Source organism: Scleropages formosus, chromosome 3 (assembly GCF_900964775.1).
Source record: "Scleropages formosus chromosome 3, fSclFor1.1, whole genome shotgun sequence".
NCBI classification, from domain to species: domain Eukaryota; kingdom Metazoa; phylum Chordata; class Actinopteri; order Osteoglossiformes; family Osteoglossidae; genus Scleropages; species Scleropages formosus.
Window position 1 is genome coordinate 23328216 of NC_041808.1, and position 14015 is coordinate 23342230.

Below are 14015 nucleotides of genomic sequence, written 5' to 3' on the forward strand. Positions count from 1 at the left end.
AAAAATGTGTGGTTCTTCTGCAGGATTCATAGCTTGATTGTCAGTAACAGAAACAAAATGCTCAACTTTGTTAACATGAGGAGTATTAATCCTTTGCCAACACGGCGTCGTTATTAATGAGTGAAGAACAAACATTAAGGAGTAGTACAGAGCTACATATAATCAAGGGCTACTTTAAAATTCCATTTGAACCTCTTTGTTGCTTACAGCAATAACACCAATACTACTACTACTACTACTACTACTACTACTACTACTACTACTACTAAAGATAATAAATATACAGAATTTGAAAAGTATTTTGCTGCCTAAACAACACATAAGAGAATCACAATACAAAGCTGAGGGTTTGTGGTTCTTCCTGAAATCAAGGAAGGGTTCATTGAACACAAATAGCTTACAGGTTTTTCAAAATACACTGAACTTCATTTTCAGAGATACAACATACAGCTTTGATTGACAGTAACCTTCACAATTTCCAGCAATATCAATACTGTAAAAGTGAACATTCCAGCAAGTCAGAGACCTGAAGGAAGCCTCAGGAGGCAAACTCTTTATTCTCTGTAGAACTGAGGGGGTTAAAGTGGAGACACAATGAACCAGACTGCCGTATAACGTGTTATTCTCCTGGTGGGAAACACACTGCGCACTACAAGATTACCAGTGTGTTTGTAGCCATCGGGACCAGATCTTGTTCCAGGAACAAAAAGCAAGCTGTGCAAAAAACCAAAGAGTGTTGGGTCACACAGATGTATTCAAGAGGTTTCAGTTAACCCTTGGTTTTAAGAATATCGAGATAAACATGCAGGAATGTGGAAATTAGTCAGTACCTTCGGTGAACCAGTCACAGAACACGCTCTGATACAGAGTGCTGTTGATGAGCTGATGTAAGTGAGGGTACACAGATTCTTTTATTGTGACCTCCACTGTCCATTTTAAATGAGGTGGGCTAGGGGGTGAAGGTCCGCCCAGAAGCACTTTCATTCAAAGGTAAAGACCTTGATGGAGATGTGAGCAATGTAGGGGCCTTCATTTTATGGTTAATTTGGAATTTGTAAGGCGCAAGGTAGGTTATGCCACAAACTTATTCACAATCGTGTTCATATAGAACCTAGTTCAGACAGACTATGTTTCTTGAAAGTGAGCAGCTGTCATCTCCCCAAGTTACATTTAAACGGTTCAAAACATGTGTAGTACGAACCGTTAAAGGAAAGGGGGAAGAGGGAAAGAAAGAAAAAAAAAAAAAAAAAAAAAAACCTCACAACAGCTCATTAGGCTGCTGAACTCCATGGTTCATGTTACTTACCCAGAGTTCCAAGCACTGAAATGCCACAGGGGAAAAAGAAAGAGAGGAACTGACAACTTGGACACAAATTAAACAAATATCTAAGACAATATAACAACAGGGAAGATGTGACGTCTTAATTGTCGTAGGCCTCGTAGAAAACAGTGTTAGGGAATTGAAACAAAGTACTGTAACGTTGCAGATGCTGCTTGATTTACTTTATTACGTGTGCATGCTTTATTTCTGCAGCGTTGTCTACCTGGTTGGCCACTTGGACCCTGGGGAGGAACTGACCGTTTTCCCTGGCCGCCTTCAGCGTGGCCTCGGGGTGCGAGGATCCGAAGGGATTGCGTACGAAGCGGCGCCGCCGTCGCAGGTCATCCTCCCAGCTGTCCAGGCGCCAGAAGTGGCGGGGCCGGCTGCAGGGGAACCAGCGGTAGCCCACGTGTTAGCAATTACAGAGCAGTGTGGCGGCACCGTGCAAGTGCCGCATAAAGCCTTCCTTGTTTGCGCCCTTCGTTCCCTCAGATATGCAGATCCTCAACTGAGGTCTGTCCTTGGAGATTTAAAAATATTGCACACAAAATCCCACGGGGGCACTGGGATCCCCTTCCCTGGTCAAGGTGAAATGAAAGCTTAATGCATCACTGTAAACTGAACCGCTGATAAAGTGATCAGTGGCCCCATTACCAGCCCCACCCCTAGCATAGCTCGCCTTCTCAGGGGGTCCATAGCAGGGATCACGCTTGTGCCCGCAAGCGGAGGACAAGCTGTTACAGTGGGGCAGCATGAGCAATAGTCATCAGCACCCAGACCATCCATCATTCTCCTGTCCAGTCTGCACCCTTCATTGATCAGTAAGACAGGATTTTAAAAAAGTGTGTTCGCAAATGAAGAGCCTGCTCGGTCTGTAACTGGCACAATGACTGAAGAATCACTCTTTTCTGAGGAATCTGTATCAGCATACTGAGATGCAATAATGTTCATCAGAATTTATTGTGGGAGACACAAACAGTACTTTATATTTGCCAAGCTCGCTTGTTACTTCATATTTCATGTGGAGAAGTAACTGAATCCTGAATTTACTTTCTACATATATTTTTAAAGACTTTAAATTATATTTAGCATTTTTATTATTTAACTTACGAGGGGGCGCAGTGGCGCAGCGGGTTTGGCCTGTGCCTGCTCTCTGGTGGGTCTGGGGTTTGAATCCTGCTTGGGGTGCCTTGCGACGGACTGGCGTCCCGTCCTGGGTGTGTCTCCCCCCACTCCAGCCTTGCGCCCTGTGTTGCCAGGTTAGGCTCCGGCTCACCGCAACCCCACTCGGGAGAAGCAGTTTCAGACAGTGTGTGTGTGTGTGTGTGTGTGTGTGTGTGTGTGTGTGTGTGTGTGTGTGTGAGAGAGATTATTTAACTTATTATTTAGCTCTTTTGCTCAAAGTCACTTACAAGTTAAGAGCATACAAGTATACCAAAGTAATAAGATTGTATCAAACTCATTGTGAAGCCAACTGAATGAAAGGTATTATTTTTTGCATCATCTCACGGTGCTCTAGGATTAAGTTAGATGTGGAGAAAAAAAACGCTGCAGAAACCTTAAGAAGAAAAAGGTGACATCTGCAGCACAATGACCCAGTACATGTATGGCATTGGGATGAGTGCTCTCCCTTTTTGCCTCCACACACACACATACACACTGGCAGGAGACGTACAGAGCTGTCTGTATGGGGACGCTGGCATTCACTCAATAGCTTTAGCAGGAGCTACATCCTCTGGATGCTCTGAGCGCTGATTAACAGCAGCCTTGTGCCATACAATTCCATAAGCCCATTTCACTTTCTCAAAATGAAAGGTTTTATAGTGTGATGGGGCCCAAACTCCCAAAATATATAAATCACTATAATAGCCATTTAAGCACCCTCTAGGTACACACCTCCTTTTTTATGTCTGCATATTTCACATAACATCCACAGCATATTAGTCCAGCTAGTCATAATGAACAGAATAAATCCAGATACAAAGACAAAGAGTAATAAGGATAAACTAAGTGTAAACTACTGGAGATTAAGCGCATTAAACACTGGCAAAAATATACACCAAAAAAAAAAAAAAAAAAAAAAAAAAAAGGAAAAAAAAAGAAAAATAGAGAGCATGCAGAGACGTTTGTAGAACAACTTTCAAAATGCTGGTATGCAACAAAAATTTCAACACGCATTATGATAATAAATGAAAAGTTGAGGGGGGTGCGGTGGCGCAGTGGGTTGGACCACTGTCCTGCTCCCCGGTGGGTCTGGGGTTCAGGTCCCGCTTGGGGTGCCTTGCGACGGACTGGCGTCCCGTCCTGGGTGTGTCCCCTCCCCCTCTGTCCCTACGCCCTGTGTTACCGGGTAGGCTCCGGTTCCCCGCGACCCCATATGGGACAAGTGGTTCAGAAAGAGAGTGTGTGTGTGTGTGTGTGTGTGTGTGTGTGAGAAAAAGTTGAGCTTTGACGTATAATGTCTGTGTTTATCTCTCTCAGAAAAAAGCGAACGTCCCCGGACAAGTGCTGATGCTCTTTTTAGCTTGTCTACACAGCGGCAAAGGAAGCAGTGATCGCCTATAAAATCAGTACCAACTGTAGGCTGAGGTATAGTACCCCCGGCGCTCTCCCCTCATCTTTAGTGCGCCTGGACACTCTAGCCGCACCAGTTAGCTGCGGAGCTCAATCCTTCCCAGGTGACCCATCTCCTACAGTGGCACAAACAAGTGGCAGTGAAACATCCCACTGAAAGGCAAGAGAACACATGCAGCTCAAAATCCCTCCCCTCGAACTTGGCACGCTGGGCAAATTTTCCTGAAGTCCATCTATAATTCATCTCGCTCTGTTTTCTGTGGGTACGAAAGGCCGGGGCCACCGGGAAGGCGCACTTAAAAACCGCACGTGCAATCGCTAATTACTTCAGTCAAACGATCGAGGGCCTGGCCACATCTGCGTGGATCAGAAATCGTCTGTTTTGGTAACACGTGCGTTACGAGGTGCTTGGAAACGAGGGATTCCTCCCAACCTGCTTAATGGAAACCATCTGTGAGGTAGAAAATAAAACAAAACGGCGATTCATTTGAGGATTTTTCCCCTAAATCATTTAATTTCGTTTTTCTGGGCGCTTGCTGGATCCCAGCTGTACGTCTGCATTCTCACCGTCAACACTGCGGACAGCATTACAAGCTGAGGTTAAGTAATCAGTAATCAGCTTAATGCTTTTCATATAAACGTTCTTCAGTCAGTTTATTAACATTAAATATTCAGGATGTTACAATGATTATGTAGCACAGCTGTATGAAGGTATAGTATTTTCTTATAAAACACATTTCCTTCAGTTTGAAATGGTGCCCCCCACCTGAAGCGAGAGCTGCAGAAAAACAACATTATAACCTTGTGTGCTTAGAAATGTCCAGAAGCACCAACGCTCCGTTCTCTAAACCAGCGAGTGTCTTTCTAACAAAATCCCAAGTTCCCATCAAGAGGAAATAACAGCTCTGCTTCTGCTATAATAATAAAAAAATAAAAACCCCCCTCATTATGGTTCGCACATCTGAAAGGTCCTGACTTAACAGCTTTCACAGCCATTTACAAGGAAACTTAGACACCATCTTGTCAGCTGCGATATTTACATCAGGTAAATAATTTATGCGTTTCATACATTGTCATGGCGAGCAATCAATACAATGAAAAACGTGAGGAATGAAAAATTTTTCATGTCTATCTTTATTTCATTAGCAAAACGTATTTACTCTATGAAACATATCTTCTATGATTACTCAAATAATTAAATAACTATCAGATATTTGCATACATACCTGCAAAAAAGGCTTTAAGTCCACTAGAAGAATACTTTGACTACAAAGGATTTTAAAAAAAAAAAAAAAAACATTTTCAGCCTATAAATTACAAAAGGCAAAACTGTAACTGCAGTTTTGTTATGTACACAAACATTTCTTTGTGCATTATGAAACCATTTATTCTATAATAATACACACTGGATCACAAGTTTCAAGCACTGCAATCATAAAAGTACAGGTGATGTATTCACTATATGTGGGCAGAAATGGGCTAAAAGGCACATTAAATTTAAACAACTAACAATATATTCCATCCCAAAAAAATCTTTTGTTGTCATATTTACAATTTCAAACAGCGCACATAATGTGGAATCACCGTGCAAAGAAACAGTCTTTGGACCGCGGGAGGAAAGCCACGCGAACATGGGGAGAACACGCAAACGCCACAGAGACAAAGACGGATTTGAACCCACAGCCCAACGGCTGAAAGGCAGCAGTGCTACCTGCTGCAATACTGTAGATTTGAGACATAAGATAAATATAAATGTGATCTGAAAGGCAGCACATGTACGGTCAGTGCGGGCAGCATGCGGAGAAGGTGTAATCAGAGAGATTCAACAATAGGTTAGAGCTTTGAAGACAACAGCTGCAAAAGTGAATAAAACAAAACAAGAAAGACAAAGAAAAACGTTCAGTTATCCTGTTTAAAAGCTCTTCTGGGTTCGCCCAAAGCAGGGGCCCTTCCAGCTCGAAGGCCTGTTTGTTTCTAAACGTGATGCAGGTACAGAGCTGCAAACGCCACTGTCAGGATGCTCCTCTTGTCTCCTTAAATGAATGTGTATAATGCATGAATGCTCTGCATATGTAAACAACGCGCTTTGATCATATCTGGACGGAACTTTGAAATCATCTTCAAAGGGCCCCTCTTTGGAAGCGGTACAATTTATACCTAATGGTTACCTAATGGTTGCTAATGGCTAATGTCAAAGTCAAGGATGTGGAGCTAATGCGGTTCGGTGAGTAAACGCACTTTGTTACAAGGGATCTCGTTTAGACATGCTAAACCCCTCGGCCCGAATGCAGGGCAAGAGGAACTCGCGCGCCGCTGTAAATGATTTACTTACAAAAGCAGACATACACAAAGACAAACCCCAAAGAAGCTTGGACCATGACAAGAAACAGTAACTTCCAAAGCGTATTAGTGTGGCTCTGACGTTCGCCTAAAGAGCAGACATGGTGCTTCACGAAGAACGCAGTAAACAGCAAAGCGCCTTACGGGAGTGTCATAAATATAAACGGAAACCACCGATCGAGCCGGCAATGGGAGTAAGTCTCTCTGCACGAGTCCACTGGTGGCACCGACACTTAGATGGACGTTTAAAAACAAGGGCAAAATAAACTGGTGGATTCAATCATTTTCTTCGCTGTTAAATTATTGCAGTTTTTTTTTTTTGTTTAATTGCTGTGAACTTTAAACTGTAAGCAACAGGCAAATAGCAATTTCATTTGCCAAACCTTTCCAGGAAAGTACTACTCCTGATATTTATCTATACAAATAACTATACACTTAACTGCATTAGCTATATAAAAAAAATTATTTGCACGACTTACCTGAGGTGACTAACACAGTTTGATCATGAAGTTTATACTAATTTACTCATTTACGTAGTTGGCTATTCTGACTGGATCAGTTCAGTGTAAGTACCTTGATCAAGGGCACTACAGAACGAGGGGGAACTCGGAAACTTCCCCAGATTCTCCACACTGCCTACGACTGCGAGGTCTCATACGTACGCCAGACCTACACGCACAAGAGCGAAGCCATCGGCATACGGCTCTACCCCCTCCGGCCCAGTCAGGCCCACTGCATTCTGCCACACACAGTGGAATGGTTTGACAAGCGACTGGGAAGACGCAGTTAAAAACGAAGGTGTGAAAGCACATCTTTGTAAGATCCGCTGCTCCGGGAACCCTTCCAAAGAGGGAGCAAAAGCTGCCGTGCAGAGAGGCACCATAAAATGAAAAATGTAAATGACATCCTAATTACCCACTGCTTAGTATAATACCGTGCAATTGGTAAGAATTAAACTTCACGACAAGGGGCTCTAGAAACTGTATGCTAATTATTTCCTATATAAATTTGCTGTGGCTGTAAGAAATGTCCATTTTATCAGTGCCTTTTGGCTTCCCTCCCCAGTTACAAGCCATTCGTCCCATGCTATAAAAATTGTTATGCATTATTGATTATTATGAAAAATATTTTTGAATAACTACCAAAAAAAACCCTTTAATGCCTTAATAAAATCAGTTTCATTTAGTTCTGACACAATTTGTCATAATACTCTAAATATAGAACTATAGCTAGTACTTAAGTGAGAAAATACCAAATAAGCAATACACTGAGGCAGTGAAAATGCAGATTATTTCATTTAAAATAACTATATTCATAGTTTCCTGCCATACCGCACAAGAACAGACAGACTGAACAAAGCAAGCTCCTCTTATGGTTTGCAATATACAATAAACATACATGTGTTCAGCAGGGCTGTTTGTCTCCCCACAAACCATATATTTGTTTAAAAACCACACACATTGCCTAAACAGCTGATCCAAGCAAGGTCGCGGCGAGCCGAGCCTAACCCAGCAACACAGGGCGCAAGGCTGGCGGGCAGGGGGACACACCCAGGACGGGACTCCAGTCCATCGCAAGGCACCCCAAGTGGGACTCGAACCCCAGACCCACCAGAGGGCAGGACCCAGGCAAACCCGCTGTGCCACTGCGTCCCTGTTTAAAAACCACCTAAAAGCAAAATATTTTTCGATGTGTAAAATGTTTCACCCTAAAGGTTGGTGAGTAATGCAGACTGTCTGTCTCACCCACTGTCACGTCAAAGAGAAAACACGAGTGACACTTTGAGCAGAATGTCCCTCAAAAACCGTCCATGAGTCGACAAGCTACAGCGAAATACAAATATCTCCAAACCACTGGCTGAAGGAATGCTGACTGACAGCAGAAATGTGACGGCCCTGGAATAACACCGATGGTGAACGAAGAAGCACAGGGAAGCAGGTGAGGCGAGCTCTGACCTTTGGTAAGCCGGAGACACGCAGGTGAGGGATATGCTCTGCTCAGGGGGGGCTGACTGCTTTGGATGCACTGCCCTCCTGCTGGCTGCTGCGTGGCACCGATAAAGGGTAGTTTGGGGAGAATGACGAGGGCGGCAGAATAAACGGTGTAATTACAGCGGCCGGGGTGGTAACAATCTGTCACAAGGGACATGTGACACTGTACTGCGGGGTAAACTAAAGAGATAACCTCTGACTAACTGCTGCACCCCAACAATCAATACCTTCTAGATAGTGCTTCTCAAAGTAGGCTGGAAGGGGAGAGGGGACGAAGCAAAAAAAGAAAACTCCTACACAGTACTTCATTCGATACTGATCAGGGCCGGCAGTAACCTTCCTTCACAACGACGGACACTTCCTTAAGGTGTGTTTTGGAGTTCATAAATCTGTGCTCCTAACACACAGGGCTGAGTGCTGCCCGACGCGGGTCCAGAATCCTCAGAGCTCCAACCTCGAGACACCGCGTCCCGTTTGGGCTGCAACCTAAATGCAACCTCGCTCCGTTCATAGGCGAAACACACTTTGTAAAGGACCCCCTGGTGTATCGGCAGTCTTTCAGATCAGCATCGCCTGCGAGTGGACCGGGGCTCCTCCCTAGTATTGGCCTGAACCGAGAATTTGAAGTTGCGCAAAAACAAAGGAACATGTGGAAAGCGTCAGCCGCTCGGGGGCTCTGATATATCCCACACTGACACATTGTTGGTATTGCTCATGGCCCCGGTCATTCCGCTGTTTATACATTTGAGGTAAATGTTTTCGTGGATATGATGCAATTCTGTGAGTCCTTGTACCGTGTTACGGCACACGTGCCTCAGTTTTCATACAGAAAAACTGAGCCCCTCCCTGCTGCTTCACTGCGCTCCTGCCTGCATGTCGGTCATCGTTTGAAGATCACGAAGGGCACTTGATCCTACCACATGCAGTACTCTGGATCGCCCTCGATGCAGCGGACTCATTGCCAGAGCTCACCCGGAGGAGGTGAAGACGAGCAGTTTGAAGCACTGTCCCCTCTGGCACAAATGTTTATAGAGACAGCTGTCATCTCACCTTCTGAAAAAACTCAGACTTATTTACATTTATTCATTTAGCTGATGCTTTTCTCCAAAGTGACTTACAGTATTAAGCTACTTCACAATTATTTACCCATTTATACAGCTGGGAAATTTTCACTAGAGCAAGTTAGGGTAAGTACCTCACTCAAGGGTACTACAGCTAGAGGTGGGGATCAAACCTGTGACCTTTGGGTCCAAAGACAGCAGTTCTAACCACTATGCTACCAGCTGTTCCTCTTACACAACAGGGTAATTTCCACTGTATCAATTCAAGGCACATACCTTGATCAAGGGTACTACAAGAAATGGGATTTGAACCCAAGCCTTTCAATTGCAGGGTGAGAGCGTTAACCACTACGTAATCCTAGGTCCCTACCAGACTGAAATTTTTAGCCAGACCAGAGTTCCCTTTTCATTGTAGCCCATTTTTTAAGAGAGCTGCATGGTGGCCCAGCAGGTAGTACTGCTTCCTCAGAGCACCTGGGCTGCATGGACACAGGTCCCAGTCTGGGTATAAAGGCAGCAGTTCTAACCACTATGCTACTAGCTGTCCCTATACTTACGCACTCCAAGCAGGATTGGAACCCCAGGCCCGCCAGAGAGCAGGACCCAGCTGAACCCGTTGCATCACTCCACCCCCCCCCCATGCAGGAAACTATGACGGGAAATATCTAACTTCACTAGCACCATCATCTAACGGCTTTGCTTGGAGTAAACAAGAAAGCAAATTCTGCGAAAGGAAGTGGAATATTAAAAGGAATAATGGAAAAGAAGAGAGGCCCAATGACCCTTATACTGGGCTGTGGTTTAATATCCCTGACATGGTAACCCAATGGAGAACAGCCACTTGGGAAGGTTTGAACCCGCTGACAGTGAGAAATATCCCTGCTCTGCAGACAGTTCTGCACAACATATTCAATTCAACAAATCTAGGGTGCCATGGTGGCACAGCAAGTAGTGCTGCTGTCTCAGAGTGCTTGGGTGGTGCGAGAGGACATGGGTTCAATCTCCACTCAGTCTGTGTGGAGTTTGTATGTTCTCCCCATGTCTGTATGGGTTTCCTCCAGGTGCTCTGGTTTCCTCCCGCAGACCAAAGATATGCTGTTCAGGTTCATCCATAGTGTGTGAGTGACAGCATGAGAGTGTGTTCTACTGACATATGGATGAGTGACCCAGTGTAAGTAGTGTCTCTAGCAGTATAAGTCACCTTGGTGAATAAGGTGTATAGGCTCATAGCCTTCATAGGAAGCTTCTCTGAAGAAAGTGTCTGCTAATAAATAAATGTAACTCTCAACATTTACGTTTAAAGAACAGATATGATCCAAATGCAGCACGCAGGAGTATTGAGTTGTAGTTACAGTTAAGATGTGCTGGGGTGTGTGGGAGAGAAAACAGCAGCTTGCATGCTGACGGTACGTCCACTGCAGGCCCACCAGGCGTTCACTGGAACGGTTACACAGCAGTTAGATTTGATTTCACAAGGCCAATCGATACGGAGGCGTACGCCTTCACTTTCATCATTATTGATCCCTTTTTTATAACCCCATGGCCTGAAAGAAATCTGTCTTCCTAGAAGACTGATGATGTGATTTACTGACGAAAAATTGTACAGCGTATCGCTACAACATTTTGCAGCAGTCCCGTCACACCCAAAAGATGGACGTCCTTATGCCGAGCTGGATCCACTAGAACAGAGGGCACGGGGCTTTTTGGAAGCATCTTTTGTAGCATGACTCCAGTCTTTTTGTAGTTTTCGTCTCTGTCACTACTGCGCTTCTGTACATGTCCTGCTGTAGACAGTTTCCTTCGGGATCAACACATTCTCATTCAAAAAACCAAGAACAAGATGTTGCAAGAAGCCACGTCGCCAGAACAGAACAGTCCATTTCAAACCCTGTGACCAAGCAAAGTAAACCCATTCACATGAGCTCCAGTCCAGTCATGCTGTCACTCACACACTGCTGAGCTGATGAACCTCCAGCCCTTTACTCTTGCATGGTGCACTAAACTATAGGGTCCAAACTCTGAGATGGGTCTGCAAGAAGATCATAGAGTCCAGGAATAAAACATAAAACTCAGCCCCACATTAAACCTCTCTGGTGTGGTTTGTGCTCATCAGATGTTTCCACATCTTTTCTTTCTTATTTTGTTACCTGGACCACGAGACAGGGGACAGGTAGTCGCAGGCTTCCCAGAATTAAAAAAATAACAATAAATCAGTGCAAAGCGAGCAGCATAGGCGCTGTGGAGATGAATATTTCCTCTGCTGGCTGGACAGAGCCACTCCCCCCCACCGTGGACGTTCCTCCATCCAGCTCGCTGCAGGAGTGAAACAAAACCAGCGAAAGTCTCAACCCTCTTGGGAGGTGACTCCACTCTGGGCTACATATTAAAACACAAATTTTATTCAGGCGGGTCACAGAGTGTCAAAATGTATTCAATGCCTTCTTTGAAGAAACAACAGTTCTCTCAAGGTCCTGGGAGGGTTGTATTCCATTTGGAGCTGTTGCTGAAAGGAAACGTTGGGGAATTTATATTTATGAAATGCTGAACGAGACGGCAAAACTCACACGGCCTCAGGGGCTGTACAGTGACACTCTCCATGGTGTGTGTGTGTGAGCGCACTTGTGTGTGACTGCAGCATTTTCCACGTTTTGTATTCTTGATCATGCTCCCAGGCCATGGCCCATGTCTCCAAGCCTCTCAGCATGGTTTTACCGTGGAGTTTAGCCGCCAGCACTGACGTAATGGGCCACGTCTGATGGAGATTTACTGAAAGCAGTGCCAGTGGTGCAGAGGCACTGGGAAAGCCATCAGAATCAGCCCAAAACAGATAGATTACAATAATGGGCACATAGTCCATTTCTACAACAAATTAGCCAGCCTGATGTTACTGCATATGGTCACCAGCACAAAAAAAAAAAAAAAAAATCCAACTTGACCAAATGTAGCGCGCGCGCGCACACACACACGCACGCACGCACGCACGCACACACGCACCTCTGGAGATGGCAGACAGAAAAACACAGAGGAGATGCCTGGAGGGATTTGGCTACGCATCTCCACGACACCTGCCCAGAGACCATTAACTCCATAAATCAGAATAATAATGACATTCTGCACAACCCACCTCAGAATGCTTAATGTTACCATAATTAAAAGGTAATTATCCTTCTCAAAATTCTATTGCAAATTTAAGAGTAATTTCACATGTAACACAGGAAACCAGCAAGTAAAGAGGGAAGCACATGTCCTTTCGATGTGTATCCAAACACACTGGCTAGACTCCAGCTCAGCTTACGGATCTACATGAAGCCACGAGTTTGCAAATGAAAATAAAGCGTACTGCAAAGGAGCGGGAAGACGAACCCGGATCTCAAACAAAGAAAGGGTCTGTTAACCTTCACTTTATCTGCTGATTAAGGCAAATAAATAAGGTGACCTTCTGAGATTCCTTTGTTAATGAGCCAGTACTCAGGAGCTCTTCGTTTGAACTCAGTGGTCACACAACATGAAAATGAAGCCACTGAATCAGCACTGGAGCACAAGAGAAATGCAGGGGGGGAAAAAAAATAAAAAATTTAAATTCACCCCGTGACTCAGAGATTATGACTGTGCTGCTGCAATTCTCTTTTGCAAATACTTTCACCGCTATGTGAAGAATTGATTGTAGCCCTGATCAGTATGACTCATGAACTTAAATGGAATTTTATTTTACTAGTTATGATACCATACCTTGAGATATGCATTCGTTAGATGGTACTTCAGTATCCTAAAAAAGTGTGTTTTGACCCCTGTATGAGCGCTTCTCAGTGAGCGGCAGTGTGAGGCCCCCTACCTCAGTGCCGAGCTGCCCCAGGCGCCATGCTTGTCTGTCAGGATGTGGAGGATCTTGCCGATGAGCTGCGTGGCCATCACGTGGTCCCTGTACCTGGCGGCTCGGATCAGGTTGTCACAGAGCTTCTCCTCGCCGCGCCTCTCTGCCGCGTATTGGGCACACTGCGACTGAGGAAGATCCAGGGACATAACAAACTCAATGCATAACTAAATTTGCTCTCGGAGCCATACAAAACACAAACACGAGAACGGGGTTAAAGTGGCCTTACATGTAATGATCATACGCGCATCATCTGAATCTCTTCCTACGAATTGATAGTGGGCAGCAAGTTGTATAGTTAGAGTTACCTTGCAAAGAAATCCAATCCCACCTTCCTTCTGTGGTTCCCTTGATCTAAGTACTAACCCTGAACTGATACAATAAAAATTACCCAGCTGTACAAATTAGTAAATAATTGGTCTCAGCTAAGTAAAAGTCAATAGTAACAGGCACAATTTATAACAGAGAACACTTAAGTACAACTGTTTGGATTAAACTACATAAACATGCTCATTTCTTGATAATTTATTAAACAGTTTGTCAATTGCTGCTCGTGAAGTAGTGAAATTCCCTACATTTCCAAATTATGGACAAATTCATAAGGCCTGGATTACAAAATCGCTAAACTTCTGCAAATATTCATGAACATTGTGTAGATGCACTTCATGCTGAGAAATTCTAGCTGAGGCTCAAACAAATGTGACCGTGGGGTCACCGGCGTCCTCCTGTCAGTGTGATTAATAACTCTGGACGTACAGCTGCTAATGCCCTCAGGATGAACACGGCAGACTCCACAATGCACTCGTCTAAAGTTTCTGAGCGTCTGTATTGTGTAATATCAGTAATCAAATATGTTT

The 14015-nt window shown here is 44.4% G+C and overlaps 1 protein-coding gene across 1 annotated transcript in view; it reads right to left on the minus strand.

Moving 5' to 3' along the window:
- The window catches only part of LOC114910190 (lipopolysaccharide-responsive and beige-like anchor protein), an 84707-nt gene that overhangs the window by 7240 nt on the left and 63452 nt on the right, over positions 1-14015 (minus strand). The window contains exons 36-38 of the mRNA XM_029250165.1: positions 13120-13286; positions 1545-1704; positions 1307-1321 (exon numbers count right to left, since the gene is read on the minus strand). Of these exons, the coding sequence (XP_029105998.1) occupies positions 1307-1321; positions 1545-1704; positions 13120-13286 (342 nt within the window). The remainder of the gene's footprint in view (positions 1-1306; positions 1322-1544; positions 1705-13119; positions 13287-14015) is intronic.